Source organism: Amblyraja radiata, unplaced genomic scaffold (assembly GCF_010909765.2).
Source record: "Amblyraja radiata isolate CabotCenter1 unplaced genomic scaffold, sAmbRad1.1.pri scaffold_877_ctg1, whole genome shotgun sequence".
Classification (NCBI taxonomy): Eukaryota; Metazoa; Chordata; class Chondrichthyes; order Rajiformes; family Rajidae; genus Amblyraja; species Amblyraja radiata.
In genome coordinates, this window is record NW_022630877.1 from 15,001 (window position 1) to 30,374 (window position 15,374).

Below are 15,374 nucleotides of genomic sequence, written 5' to 3' on the forward strand. Positions count from 1 at the left end.
GAGATAGACACAAAAAGCTGGAGTAACTCAGCGGGACAGGCGGCATCTGTGGAGAGAAGGAATGGGTGACGTTTCTGGTCGAGACCGTTAGAAACATAGAAAATAGGTGCAGGAGTAGGCCATTCAGCCCTTCGAGCCTGCACCGCCATTCAATATGATCATGGCTGATCATCCAACTCAGTATCCTGTACCTGCCTTCTCTCCATACCCCCTGATCCCTTTAGCCACAAGGGCCACATCTAACTCCCTCTTAAATATAGCCAATGAACTGGCCTCAACTACCTTCTGTGGCAGAGAATTCCACAGATTCACCACTCTCTGTGTGAAAAATGTTTTATTCATCTCGGTCCTAAAAGATTTCCCACTTATCCTTAAACTGTGACCCCTTGTTCTGGACTTCCCCAACATCGGGAACAATCTCCCTGCATCTAGCCTGTCCAACCCCTTAAGAATTGTGTAAGTTTCTATAAGATCCCCCCTCAATCTTCTAAATTCTTCTTCAGACCTTCCTATACACTTAATATAGATAACTCCATTGGCCATATTCCCAATTGATGTAGGTCCTGATGTGTCCTTTGACAGCTGTCCTCACTCTCCATAACTCAGCTAACGTTCTTGTTATCTGCAAATGTACTAATCAGGTCTTCCACATATTTAGTAACATAGAAAATAGGTGCAGGAGGAGGCCATTCAGCCCTTCGAGCCAGCACCGCCATTCATTGTGATCATAGCTGATTGTCCCCAATCAATAACCCTTGCCTGCCTTCTCCCCATATCCCTTGATTCCACTAGCCCCTAGAGCTCTATCTAACTCTCTCTTAAATCCATCCAGTGACTTGGCCTCCACTGCCCTCTGTGGCAGGGAATTCCACAAATTCACAACAAGTTTTTTCTCACCTCAGTCTAAAACGGTCGGCACGGGCTCGGTGGGCCGAAGGGCCTGTTTCCACACTGAATCTCTAAACTAAACTAAACTAAAATTACCAATTCACCGTGAATTGTCTGGATCAGAAGATTAAGTCTTTTAGGAAGAATGTGAATATCACTGAGAGGATTCAGGAAACATTCCCTGGAGTGGTTGAGGGAGAGGGATTGTAAGTAAACTGGAGATCTGGGATTGTAGGCAGTGGAGTAAAGAGCTTTGGGAGATTATATGAAGGTGTGAGTCCATTGATGGATTTAGGATGAATCTCTCTCGCCTTGAGCAGATGTTGCAAGGATCAGCAAAAGAACATTGTATGTTTTGGGGCAAAGTGAACGAGGGGATGTGAGGAGTTATATTGTTTTATGCAGGTAGGATCTTGAGCTTGCTGTCTGTAAATTATATCAGGGATTTGAAATGGAAACTGGAAAAGCGTTTGCAAAAGAAAGGCTGGCAGAGTTATGGGGAAAGTATGTGTGTGTGTGTGGGGGGAGGGTGTATATGTATATCTGTAATGATTTTAAGATCTGAGACGTACACTTACAGGCTGAATCTTATCCCAGTCTCATCTCGCAAGCCTCTATTTCCCCACTGGAGTTAGCTCGCTTCTGCACCAATGGCCGTGTCAGCGTGCAGCTGTTGTGATGAGGAGTTTAGACAGTCCATTACTGGGTTAACAGAGGCAGTGATGTGTGTGTTGCCCCTCATGAAGTGCTTGCCTGGCTTTACGCCAGTTTAGACTCAACATGCTGCATTCAATTAAACTCCCATGCGGAGGGTCACAAAGGCTGTGCGGGTTTTAAGATGTTCTTCGAATCAGCTCCGCTCCCCGCCTGAGCTGCCTGTGGTTTTGAACCTTTTGGGCTATCCATGGAGTGTAGGCTGTTCCTGGCGCTATGGTGCATCGTTCTGGTGCGGCTATCGGCCGCTCAGCTGGGGGAGGTGAAGATTCTCTTTACTCCCAGGCTGTGTAAACTGCACTGTGAGGCTGGCCGCTGCACCACCCGCTGTGTAACCGGTAACTTGACCACCGTCTACAGCCACTCTGGCCCCACCGACACCGAGCGAGCGGGATACCGAGCGTGTGAGTAAAACTGAAGCCAGAGGGAGAGGTCGTCACAAAACCAGCCACAGCTCCTCCAACTAAACCCCTCTCTACATATGCTGAACAGATGGGGCTGTGGGCTTTGATTTATTTTACAGACTAATAGAGTCGGAAAAAAATCTTCGTCTCTCGCTTGTGTGGAAGGAGATCTCTTAACTCTGTCCTAACCCTCACATTCTTAACACATTCTCTCTTTGAGACGCTCTTTGGGGCGGTGGTTTCAAGATGACTCGAGGTTTGTGAAGTTGTGAGTCTGTGGAATTCTCTGCGGAGGCAGGTTCTCTGGATACTTTCAAGAGAGAGCTAGATAGAGCTCTTCAAGATAGCGGAGTCAGGGGATATGGGGAGAAGGCAGGAACGGGGTACTGATTGGGGATGATCAGCCATGATCACAATGATGGCGGTGCTGGCTCGAAGGGCCGAATGGCCTCCTCCTGCACCTATTGGTAAGTCGGTGCAGGGAGAGAGAGTTGATGATTTAAACACAAGGTAGAGAGAAAGGCCCATATTCCGTGAGCTGCTGGAATCAGCGATCTATAGCTGTCTATAATCCCACATAGCATTTAGTACAAGCTACACAAAATTGCTGGGGAAACTCAGCGGGTGCAGCAGCATCTATGGAGCGAAGGAAATAGGCGACGTTTCGGGCCGAAACGTCGCCTATTTCCTTCGCTCCATAGATGCTGCTGCACCCGCTGAGTTTCCCCAGCAATTTTGTGTACCTTCGATATTCCAGCATCTGCAGTTCCCTTTTGAACACATTTAGTACAAGCTGACTGAAACGGGGCACACCCCCTCCCCACCTCCCCCTCCTCCTTCACCCCCTCTCTGTGTTCTAACAGGTGGTGTCTGTTCATAAGTGATAGGAATAGAATTAGGCCATTCGGCCCATCAAGTCTACTCCGCCATTTAATCATGGCTGATCTAAACCCATTCTCCTGCCTTCTCCCCGTAACCCCTGACACCCGTACTAATCAAGAATCTATCTATCTCTGCCTTAAAAATATCCACTGACTTGGCCTCCACAGCCTCCCGTGGCAATGAGTTCCACAGATTCACCACCCTCTGTATGGAGTTTGTACGTTCTCCCTGTGACCGCGTGGGTTTTCTCCGGGTGCTCCGGTTTCCTCCCACACTCCAAAGACGTGCGGGTTTGTAGGTTAATTGGCTTCGGTAAAGATTGTAAATTGTCCCTAGTGTGTGTAGGATGGGGATAGTGTGGTCGGCACGGACTCGATGGGCCGAAGGGCCCGTTTCCGCGCTGTATTTCTAAACTAAACTGAAAAAAATCCTAAACTAAAGCTTTCTGGTTGTGCAAGGGTTAGACTTGAAATATTCTTGTGTTCAGTCGGTTTGTTTGCAGCCCACAGCCCTGATTCAACTTCCTGTAATTACTGATCATTTAATGCATTCTTCCCAAATTAAATTCCTCTACAATCACCAGTAGGCACCCAAAAAAAGCAACCTCATTTTCACTCAATAAATTGCATGTTCCAAGCTCGCTGCAGGCACTGGGAATGTGCCCATAGCTTGCGTACCACCCCTCCCTTGCCAATGATGGAGGCATTACCAACCCTCGCTCCCTCCAGCACACAAGCACCCCATTCTTCCTGCTTATGGTTCCTCTGGCACTGGCTCTCTTTACAGCTCCATTCCACTGGCCACTCCACTGGCCACTCCACTGGCCCCCCCACTGGCCCCCCCACTGGCCCCCCCACTGGCCCCCCCACTGGCCCCCCCACTGGCCCCCCCACTGGCCCCCCCCCCCCCCCACATGTTATAGGAGTAGAATTAGGCCATTCGGTCCATCGAGTCCACTCCGCCAATCAATCATGGCTGATCTCTGCCTCCTAATCTCATTTCACAAACACACACACACACACACACACACACACACACACACACACACACAGACACAGACACAGACACACACACAGACACTCACACGTATATACACACACATACATAGAAGATAGACACAAAAAGCTGGAGTAACTCAGCGGGTCAGGCAGCATCTCTGGAGAGAAGGAATGGGTGACGTTTCGGGTTGAGACCCTCTTCAGACTGGAGAAGGGTCTCAACCCGAAATGTCACCCATTCCTCCTTTTCTCCAGAGATGCTGCCTGTCCCGCTGAGTTACTCCAGCTTTTTGTGTCTATCTTCAGTTTAAACCAGCGTCTGCAGTTCCTTCCTACACATTGCATCAGGAGACATTGATCGTGTGTGAAGACCTTCTGACAGCTTTCTTTGTAGTCAGGGACACAGTTCAATAAAGGAGCAGCCTCGCACGTGAACAGGAATTTTGGACTTTAAAAGGTTTGATCAAAGACGTTACGGGGGAACTGATAGCGTTGATGGTTCAGCATGCAAGATGTTGGCCTTTGCAACGGGTTTATGGAGCCCTGGTGAGACGGCATCTGGAATGTGGCTTGCAGGTCTGGTGTCCACACCGAGGGGAAGATATGCTTGTGATAGACGGAGCACTCTGGGGGGTTCACCATAGTAACATCTGGGGCGGTGGGTTAGTTGCAGGAGGAGAGATTAAACAAATGAAACCTATGCGTAGAAACATAGTAAATAGGTGCAGGAGTAGGCCATTCAGCCCTTCGAGCCAGCACCACCATCCAATATGATCATGGCTGATTATCTAAAATCAGTACCCCGTTCCTGCCTTCTCCCCATATCCCTTGATTCCATTAGCCCTAAGAGCTAAATCTAATTCTCCAGTGAATTGGCCTCCACTGCCTTCTGTGGCAGAGAATTCCACAGACCTACAACTCTCTGGGTGAAATAGTTTTTCCTCATCTTAGTCCTAAATGGCCTACCCCTTATTCTTAAACTGTGTGACCCCTGGTTCTGGACTCCCCCAACATGGAGAACATTTTTCCAGCATCTAGCCTGTTCAATCTCTTAATAAGTATGTTTCTATAAGATTCCCTCTCATCCTTCTAAATTCCAGTGAATATAAGCCCATTCGATCCATTCTTTCATCAGCTTGAGTTTTAAAGATTGAGGAGTGCAGGAAGGTCAGTGTGGGAATGGGAAGGAACTGCAGATGCTGGTTTACACCGAAGATAGACATAAAATGCTTGTGTAACTCAGCGGGACAGGCAGCATCTCTGGAGAGAAGGAATGGAGTACACTCCATGTACACTCTGGAGTTTAGAAGGATGAGAGAGAATCTCATTGAAACATGGCTTGGACACGCTAGAGGCAGGAAACGTGTTCCCGATGTTGGGGGAGTCCAGAACCACGGGCCACACAGTTTAAGAATAAGGAGTAAGCCATTTAGAACGGAGACGAGGAAACACTTTTTCTCACAGAGAGTGGTGAGTCTGTGGAATTCTCCGCCTCAGAGGGCGGTGGAGGCAGGTTCTCTGGATGCTTTCAAGAGAGAGAGGTAGATAGGACTCTTAAAAATAGCGGAGTCAGGCGATATGGGGAGAAGGCAGGAACGGGGTACTGATTGGGGATGATCAGACATGATCACATTGAATGGCGGTGCTGGCTCGAAGGGCCGAATGGCCTACTCCTGCACCTATTGTCTATTGTCTATTGAATGGGCAACGTTTTGGGTTGAGACCCTTCTTCTGACTCTAGGTCAGTGTGGGAATGGGAAGGGGGGATGAAATGGTTGGCAACCAGGAGATCCCATGGTCCTGGGTGGACTGAACGCAAGTGTTCAACAAATAACATCCAGGGATGTCAGGACTTTCATATGAAGAAAGACTGGATTGACTCGGCTTGTACTCGCTAGAATTCAGAAGATTGAGGGGGGATCTTATAGAAACTTACAAAATTCTTAAGGGGTTGGACAGGCTAAATGCAGGAAGATTATTCCCGATGTTGGGGAAGTCCAGAACTAGGGGTCACAGTTTAAGGATAAGGGGGAAATCTTTTAGGACCGAAATGAGGAAAACATTTTTCACACAGAGAGTGGTGAATCTGTGGAATTCTCTGCCACAGAAGGTAGTTGAGGCCACAGTTCATTGGCTATATTTAAGAGGGAGTTAGATGTGGCCCTTGTGGCTAAAGGGATCAGGGGGTATGGAGAGAAGGCAGGGATGGGATACTGAGTTGGATGATCAGCCATGATCATATCGAATGGCGGTGCAGGCTCGAAGGGCCGAATGGCCTCTACTCCTGCACCTATTGTCTATGTTTCTATGGGACTAGTGTAGATGGGACATGTTGGTCGGTGTGGGCAAGTTGGGGCTGGTCTCTGTGTTGACAGGAGACTTGCTGGTGCAATGGGAGCGTGTGATGGGACGTTGGGTGGAATAGGAACTTTAATCTGCTCTCTCTCTGCACTGGCACCGTTTGATTAACACTAATAATATGGCCTCTACTCCTGCACCTATTGTCTATGTTTCTATGTTTCTATCCTCCGAGCATCTAACGCTGTTCTTGTGTCCTTGCTACCCAGTTCTCTGCTCAGTGAGATGCCAGAATGGAGGGGTGTGCGTGCGTCGAGACCGCTGTCGTTGCCCGCCCGGCTTCACGGGGCGACTGTGCCACATCGCCACCGAGTCGACCAACAACCAAGTCCTCAGCAGCCTCCCAACCAAGAGGCCAGGCTCAGCGCCCAACGGCAAGATACAAAGCATCTACACTCTGCCTCTGTCCAACCAGCGACACCAAGCACAGAGTAAGAGCAGCCGTCCCGCCTCCACCCACCCACCCACATCGCACCAGCTTCTCCTTTTCACCCCACACCCACAAACAACTAACAATGGCCAGTTTCCTTCATCATCAGTACTTTTCTGCATATCTTTCATTCATTGTTCTTTATCTCTCTATATCATCATCTATATTGAAACATAGAAAATAGGTGCAGGAGTAGAGGCCATTCGGCCCTTCGAGCCTGCACCGCCATTCAATATGATCATGGCTGATCATCCAACTCAGTATCCTGTGCCTGCCTTCTCTCCATACCCCCTGATCCCTTTAGCCACAAGGGCCACATCTAACTCCCTCTTAAATATAGCCAATGAACTGTGGCCTCAACTACCTTCTGTGGCAGAGAATTCCACAGATTCACCACTCTCTGTGTGGGGAAAAAAAAATGTTTTTCTCATCTCGGTCCTAAAAGATTTCCCCCTTATCCTTAAACTGTGATCCCTTGTTCTGGACTTCCCCAACATCGGGAACAATCTTCCTGCATCTAGCCTGTCCAACCCCTTAAGGATTTTGTAAGTTTCTATAAGATCCCTATAGATATAAGATACTATATCTCTCGTTTCCCTTATCCCTAACCAGTCTGAAGAAGGGTCTGGACCCGAAACGACTCCAGAGATGCTGCCTGTCCCACTGAGTTACTCCAGCATTTTGTGTCTATTTGGGTTTAAACCAGCATCTGCAGTTCCTTCCCACACACTGGGCATTATTGTACCCTGTGTTGGTGGACGGAGGTCGCCTCACATTATGACCATGTGTACTTCAATGGAACAGAGCACAGTACACGGTGGCGCAGCGGGTAGAGTTGCTGCCTTACAGCGCTTGCAGCGCCAGAGACCCGGGTTCGATCCCGACTACGGGTGCTGTCTGTACGCAGTTTGTACGCTCTCCCCGAGACCTGCGTGGGTTTTCTCCGAGATGTTCGGTTTCCTCCCACACTCTAAAAGACGTGCAGGTTTGTAGGTTAATTGGCTTGGTGTAAATGTAAATTGTCCCTAGTGTGTGTAGGATAGTGTTAGTGTACGGGGGTCGCTGGTCGGCACGGACTCGGTGGGCCGAAGGGCCTGTTTCTGCGCTGTATCTCTGAACTACACTAAACTACAGGATCAGGCCCTTCGGCCAACAATGTCCATGTTGAACAAGGTGCCAGGTTAAGCTAATCTCATGCGCCTGTCTAAAAGCTTAGCTTAGTTTAGTTTGGAGATACAGTGTGGAACCTGGCCCTTGTGCATGGACTCAGTGGGTGGAAAGACCTGTCTACTAAAAGTGAAACTAAAACTGAAAGCTTTTCTCTGTCCCTCGGTCCACGTGACAATGAATTAAACTGGACATTGACTGTAACTCCTCACACCTATTGAACAGTGATATCCATCCATTTGCCATGGATGGATATACCCAAGATAGACACAAAAAGCTGGAGTAACTCAGCGGGTCAGGCAGCATCTGTGGAGAACATGGATAGGTGACGTTTCACAGAGTGCTGGAGTAACTCAGCGGGTCAGGCAGCATCTGTGGAGAACATGGATAGGTGACGTTTCACAGAGTGCTGAAGTAACTCAGCGGGTCAGGCAGCATCTATGGAGCTAAGGAAATAGGCAACGTTTCGGGCCAAAACCCGTAAGGGTTTCGGCCCGAAACGTTGCCTATTTCCAGAAGGATTTCGGCCCGAAACGTTGCCTATTTCCTTAGCTCCACAGATGCTGCTGCACCATAACTCAGCGGGTCAGGCAGCATCTGTGGAGAACATGGATAGGTGACGTTTCACAGAGTGCTGGAGTAACTCAGCGAGTCAGGCAGCATCTGTGGAGAACATGGATAGGTGACGTTTCACAGAGTGCTGGAGTAACTCAGTGGGTCAGGCAGCATCTGTGGAGAACATGGATAGGTGACGTTTCAGGTCGAGACCCTTCTTCAGACCTACCCATAGATATACTCAACTCTATACTCTGGTGGGACAATGATTTCTCATTGGGAACCTTTGTGGTGATACCTGCAGGTCAACAGGTACCATCGATTGTTGATCTACGGGTCAACCACCCACCTGAGGTGCAGGTGAAGGTGCATCAGGTCGCGCAGGTGGATGGAGGAAGGAACAGCTTCTCAGCTCAGCAAGACACTGCACGAGGGGGGACCTTCCAGAGGGATCCTCAAGATGAGGCAACGCAAGAACAACTGAGACCACTCGCCTCCACTCCCCCATCGGGCGGTGACTATCCCTTTGGTTATTGCTTCACTGAGATCACAAACGGACAGGTGGGAAATGGCTTTTACAACGGACGGATGAATGAATGAATGAAACTTTATTGTTACCTGTGACAAAGTCATAGAGATATTCTTTGTATTATACACCCAGGGTATGCAAAGAGTGCCCACCTAAAGGGCAAACAATGTTACAGTAGTCCTGCATCTGTGTCTCTGTGTGTCTCTGCCTGTGTGTATCTCTGCCTGTGTGTATCTCTGCCTGTGTGTATCTCTGCCTGTGTGTGTGTCTCTGCCTGTGTGTGTGTCTCTGCCTGTGTGTGTCTCTGCCTGTGTGTGTGTCTCTGCCTGTGTGTGTGTCTCTGCCTGTGTGTGTGTCTCTGCCTGTGTGTGTGTCTCTGCCTGTGTGTGTGTCTCTGCCTGTGTGTGACTCTGCCTGTGTGTGTGTCTCTCTGTGTCCCTCTGTCTGTGTCTCTCTCTCTGTCTGTGTCTCTCTGTCTGTGTCTCCCTCATTGTCTCCCTCATTGTCTCCCTCATTGTCTCCCTCATTGTCTCCCTCATTGTCTCCCTCATTGTCTCCCTCATTGTCTCCCTCATTGTCTCCCTCATTGTCTCCCTCTCTGTCTCCCTCTCTGTCTCCGTCTCCATGTCTGAGGGAGGTGACCCCGAAATAGCATTTATGTTGTTCTTGGGGAAATTAAATGCATTGCGTTGAGAGAAATATTGGGTGATTGAATTTCTGCGAGCATGGCACTGTCAAAGCTGTGACTGCCACCCCCCCCCCCCCCCCCCCCCCCCCCCTACCAAATCCTTCTTGCTTTCTCTCTGGCCGCAGTGTGCCACACCGCTGACCGGCCTCCGCACCAGGGACCACTGCTGTCGAGGAGGGGGCGCGGGCTGGGGAGTGTCAGAGTGCACCGTGTGCCCACGTTCTCCAGGTAAGTGTCGCACCTTCACACAGGTGAGCGTTTGTCAGCACTGGGCCTGTACTCTGGGTCTCTATGTCTCTATATTTAGAAGAATGAGGTGGGGGGACCTCATTGAAACGTCCAAAATAGTGAAAGGCCTGGATAGAGTGGATGTGGAGAGGATGTTTCCACTAGTGGGAGAGTCTAGGAACAGAGGGCACAGCCTCAGAATTAAAGGACATTATTTTAGGAAGGAGATGAGGAGGAATTTCTTTAGTCGGAGGGTGATGAAACTGGGAATTCTTTGCCACAGACGGCTGTGGAGTCCAAGTCAATGGATATTTTTAAGGCAGAGATAGATAGATTCTTGATTAGTGCGGGTGTCAGGGGTTATGGGGAGAAGGCAGGAGAATGGGGTTAGGAGGGAGAGATAGATCAGCCATGATTAAATGGCGGAGTAGACTTGATGGGCCGAATGGGCTAATTCTGATCCTATCACATGATCTTATGAAGTTGTAGTGCAGCGGGTAGAGTTGCTGCCTCACAGCGCCAGAGACCCGGATTCCATCCTGACTATTGGTGCTGCCTGTACGGAGTTTTGTGGCATTGAGTGCAGTTCTGGTCACCCCATTACATGAAGGATCATGCAGGCTTTGGAGACGGTGCAGAGGAGGATTACCAGAGGCTTTTATATACTAGGCATTTGTATATGCAGGGAAGGGAGGGGTGCGGACCAGGACAGGCATGTGAGGTTTGTAGGAGGGAACTGCAGATGCTGGTTTAACCTAAGAAAGACATAAAATACTGGAGTAACTCAGCGGGACAGGCAGCATCTCTGGAGAGAAGGAATGGGTGATGTTTTTGAAGAAGGGTCTCGACTCGAAACGTCACCCATTCTCTCTCTCCAGTGATGCTGCCTGTCCCACTGAGTTACTCCAGCATTTTGTCCACCTTAGCCTTATGAGGGTAGTTTATTTCAGCATAATGTTCAGCACAGACATTGTGGGCCGAAGGGCCTTTTTCATGCTGTACACATCTGTGTTCTCTGTTCTCGTTCTGTACGAGCCTTGCTCTTCCTCCTTACTGGAATGTGCTGGTCCTGAACTTTAATCAATTTGCTTTTAAATGAATTCCACATGTCACATATGGATTTACCCAACATCAACTGCTCCCTCGCTCCGAACTAATAATGCTGTCATCTGCTTTACGACCATTCAGAATCCTCGTATCCCTGCCTTTAGCACCTTCTTCCCCAGCCAACAATTGCCCATTGTGGGCTCCACCCTTCCCGAGCTCATCTGTTGCCGGCCCCGCCTGGTTCTGGCCTACACCCCATCAATCAGTCTGAAGAAGGGTCTCGACCCGAAACGTCACCCATACCTTTCCTCCAGAGATGCTGCCTGACCCGCTGAGTTATCCCAGTATGTTGTGTCTATCTTCGGTTTAAACATTGAAACTTAACGAATAGTGAAAGGCCCGGATAGAGCGAATGTGGAGAGGATGCTTCCACTAGTGGGAGAGTCTAGGACTAGAGGTCACAGCCTCAGAATTAAAGGACTTTCCTATAGGAAGGAAATGAGAAGGAATTTCTTTAGTCAGAGGGTGGTGAATCTGTGGAATTCATTGCCACAGAAGGCTGTGGAGGACACAAGTCAGTGGATATTTTTAAGGCAGAGATAGATAGATTCTTGATTAGTGCGGGTGTCAGGGGTTATGGGGAGAAGTCAGGAGAATGGGGTTAGGAGGGAGAGATAGATCAGCCGTGATTGAATGGCAGAGTAGACTTGATGGGCCGAATGGCCTAATTCTGCTCCTATCACTTATGACCTTAGACCAGCACCTGCAGTTCCTTCCCACTACCTTTATTTAATTTCCCCCAGAGCCAAACTTCAGACAAAGTGTGTCCTAAAAAATCAAAGGTATGGGGGTATGGAGAGAAGGCAGGTACAGGATACTGAGTTGGATGATCAGCCATGATCATATTGAATGGCGGTGCAGGCTCGAAGGGCCGAATGGCCTACTCCTGCACCTATTTTCTATGTTTCTAAAGCTGAAACTTGTGATTAGTGCCACAGTTTAGATTGATAGAGGGAGTTGTTGGTAGGAGGTGCACACACAGGCTGACAACTGCTGTAAGCTGTGGAGATCAGAATGATTAGTTCTTGCAGGCGAGGTATGTGATCACATAACAGATTGCTGCTTCTGTGTGGAGCGTGTGATATGGTTACAACTATTCTACAGGCAATGAGGCCTGCATGTCCAGTTCGGTTTATTGACACGTGTACCGAGGTACAGTGAAAAGCTTTTGTTGCGTGCTAACCAGTCAGCGGAAAGACAACACATGATTATAATCGAGCCGTCCACAGTGTACAGATACATGATAAGGGAATAACGTTTAGTGCAAGGTAAAGCCAGCAAAGTCCGATCAAGGATAGTCCGAGGGTCACCAATGAGGTAGATAGTAGTTCAGATCTGCTCTCTGGTTGTGGTAGGATGATTCAGTTGCCTGCATGTGCCTTGAGGTTAGCCTTTATCAAGTTTAGTTTATTTCAAAGGTAGACAAAAGTGCTGGAGAAACTCAGCGGGTGCGGCAGCATCTATGGAGCGAAGGAAATAGGCAACGTTTCGGGACGAAACGTTGCCTATTTCCTTCGCTCCATAGATGCTGCTGCACCCGCTGAGTTTCTCCAGCACTTTTGTCTACCTTCGATTTTCCAGCATCTGCAGTTCCTTCTAGAACATTTAGTTTATATCAATTTAGTTTAGTTTAGAGATACAGCGCCAAATACAGGCCCTTCGGCCCACCCGGTCCATGCCGACCAGCGATCCTCACACACTAACACTATCCTACACACACTAATAATAATAATAATATATTTTATTTATGGGCGCCTTTCAAGAGTCTCAAGGACACTTTACAAAAATTGAGCATGTAGAGGAAAAACATGTAAGGGGAATGAAATAAATAGTAGAGACATGACTAGTACACAAAGTAAAGACAGTATTCAATACAAAACACAGTATGAGGCAATTAATGCACAGATGAAAAGGGAGGGGGACGTGGGGCTAAGGATAGGCAGAGGTGAAGAGATGGGTCTTGAGGCGGGACTGGAAGTTGAAGAGGGACACGGAATTGCGGATCAGTTGGGGGAGGGAGTTCCAGAGCCTGGGAGCTGCCCTGGAGAAGGCTCTGTCCCCAAAACTGCGGAGGTTGGACTTGTGGATTGAGAGGAGACCGGCTGATGTGGATCTGAGGGACCGTGAGGGTTGGTAGGGGGAGAGGAGGTCAGTGAGATATGGGGGGGCCAGATGGTGGAGGGCTTTGCAGGTGAGGACCAGGATTTTGTAGGTGATCCGGTGGGAGATGGGGGCAATTTACAATTTTACCGAAGCCAATTAACCTACAAACCTGCACGTCTTTGGAGTGTGGGAGGAAACCGGAGATCCCGGAGTAAACCCACACAGGCCACGGGGAGAACGTGCAAACCCCGTATAGTCAGCACCCGTAGTCGAGATCGAACCTGGGTCCCTGGCGCTGTGAGGCAGCAGCTCTACCCGCTGCGCCACCGTGCTGCCCCAAAGTTCCCACGTCTCCAAGTTATATGTTTCGAATTTGCTTATTAATACTTGATCGTTTATTCTGCAGAAAATGACTGTCCGCGAGGATTCCAGAAAATGGCAGATGGCGAATGTCAAGGTAATGGAGTCGGCATCTCCTCCCCTCCGTCACCAAGAGTCAACAGTGTATTATTGTCATATGTCTTTGTGGGCCGAATGGCCTGTTTCATGCTGTACGCTTCCATCTTCTCTCTTAGTTGTACCATCCTTACCACCTCTCCTTACACAGGATGCCAGTGCAATGTAGAAAGCTGAACAAGTTTGTTCACCAATGCCACATCTGTACATTGTGCACAGCTGTAGAGCAGTCTGCAACAAAGGTGTATCTGTACACTGTGGACGGCTCGATTGTAATCATGTATTGTCTTTCCGCTGACTGGATAGCACGCAACAAAAGCTTTTCACTGTACCTCGGTACACGTGACAATAAACTGAAGTCAGACTCAAACCTAGACGCAAAATGCTGGAGTAACTCAGCGGGTCAGGCAGCATCTCTGGAGAGAAGCATGGAGCAGTTACTGCCCGACAGCGCTTGCAGCACTGGAGACCCGGGTTTGATCCCGACTACGGGTGCTGTTTGTATGGAGTTTGCACGTTCTCCCCGTGACCTGCGTGGGTTTTCTCCGGGCGCTCCGGTTTCCTCCCACACTCCAAAGGCGTGCAGGTTTGTAGGTTAATTGGCTTGGTGTAAATGTGAAGGTTGTCCCCAGTGTGTGTAGGATAGTGTTAGTGTGCGGGGATCGCTGGTCGTCATGGTCTCGGTGGGCCGAAGGGCCTGTTTCCGCGCTGTATCTCTAAACTAAACCAAACTAAATAAGTAGAAATAAGGCTTTAACCCTGCAGAGGTTAAACGTTGATCTTGTTTCCCGCAGACATCAACGAGTGTGGCCTGCCAAGGATCTGTCAGGACGGCAAGTGTGTGAATATGAAGGGCAGTTACAGATGTACCTGTAACCCTGGCTTCGTGCAGGACACCTCCAAGAGTCGCTGCATCTGTAAGTACCCAGGCGACGGGACAAGTCACACTGCACTCACCACTTAAAGGATTGGACAGGCTAGATGCAGGAAAAATGTTCCCCATGTTGGGGGAGTCCAGAACATAGAAACATAGAAAATAGGTGCAGGAGTAGGCCATTCGGCCCTTCGAGCCTGCACCGCCATTCAATATGATCATGGCTGATCATCCAACTCAGTATCCCATCCCTGCCTTCTCTCCATATTTCCTGATCCCTTTAGCCACAAGGGCCACATCTAACTCCCTCTTAAATATAGCCAATGAACTGTGGCCTCAACTACCTTCTGTGGCAGAGAATTCCACAGATTCACCACTCTCTGTGTAAAAAATGATTTTCTCATCTCAGTCCGAAAAGACTTCCCTCTTATCCTTAAACTGTGACCCCTAGTCTGGACTTCCCCAACATCGGGAATAATCTTCCTGCATCTAGCCTGTCCACTCACCACTTCTTAAAGGATTGGACAGGCTCGATGCAGGAAAAATGTTCCCCATGTTGGGGGAGTCCAGAACCAGGGGTCACACACTGTTTAAGAATAAGGGGTAGGCCATTTAGGACTGAGATGAGGAAACATTTTTTCACCCAGCGAACTCTCTGCCACAGAAGGCAGTGGAGGCCAATTCACTGGATGTTTTCAAGGGAGGGTTAAATCTGAATTCTCTGCTGAACTAAACCAATCGCTGAATTAGTGGTAACGTTGTTCCTGTGGTTTGGTGTAGAGGTCAATGCTAAAGTCTTGCCGTTGCCGTGTGTAAGTACAGCACGGAAACAGGCCCTTCGGCCCATCGAGTCCGTGCCGACCAGCGATCCCTGTACACCAACTCTGACCTACACACTCTAGGGACAATTTACACGTACCAGGCCAATTAATCTACAAACCTGTACGTCTTTGCAGTGAGGGGCGAAACCCACTCAGGTCACGGGGAGAAGGT

At 48.9% G+C, this 15,374-nt stretch overlaps 1 protein-coding gene across 1 annotated transcript in view; it reads left to right on the plus strand.

Annotated features, from left to right (window-relative positions):
* LOC116970432 (latent-transforming growth factor beta-binding protein 2-like) overlaps window positions 1-15,374 on the plus strand; it is a gene marked incomplete at its 3' end in the record, with an annotated part of 39,343 nt that overhangs the window by 8,266 nt on the left and 15,703 nt on the right. Inside the window, exons 5-9 of the mRNA XM_033017078.1 lie at window positions 6,454-6,675; window positions 8,701-8,957; window positions 9,739-9,841; window positions 13,458-13,508; window positions 14,302-14,424. Of these exons, the coding sequence (XP_032872969.1) occupies window positions 6,454-6,675; window positions 8,701-8,957; window positions 9,739-9,841; window positions 13,458-13,508; window positions 14,302-14,424 (756 nt within the window). The remainder of the gene's footprint in view (window positions 1-6,453; window positions 6,676-8,700; window positions 8,958-9,738; window positions 9,842-13,457; window positions 13,509-14,301; window positions 14,425-15,374) is intronic.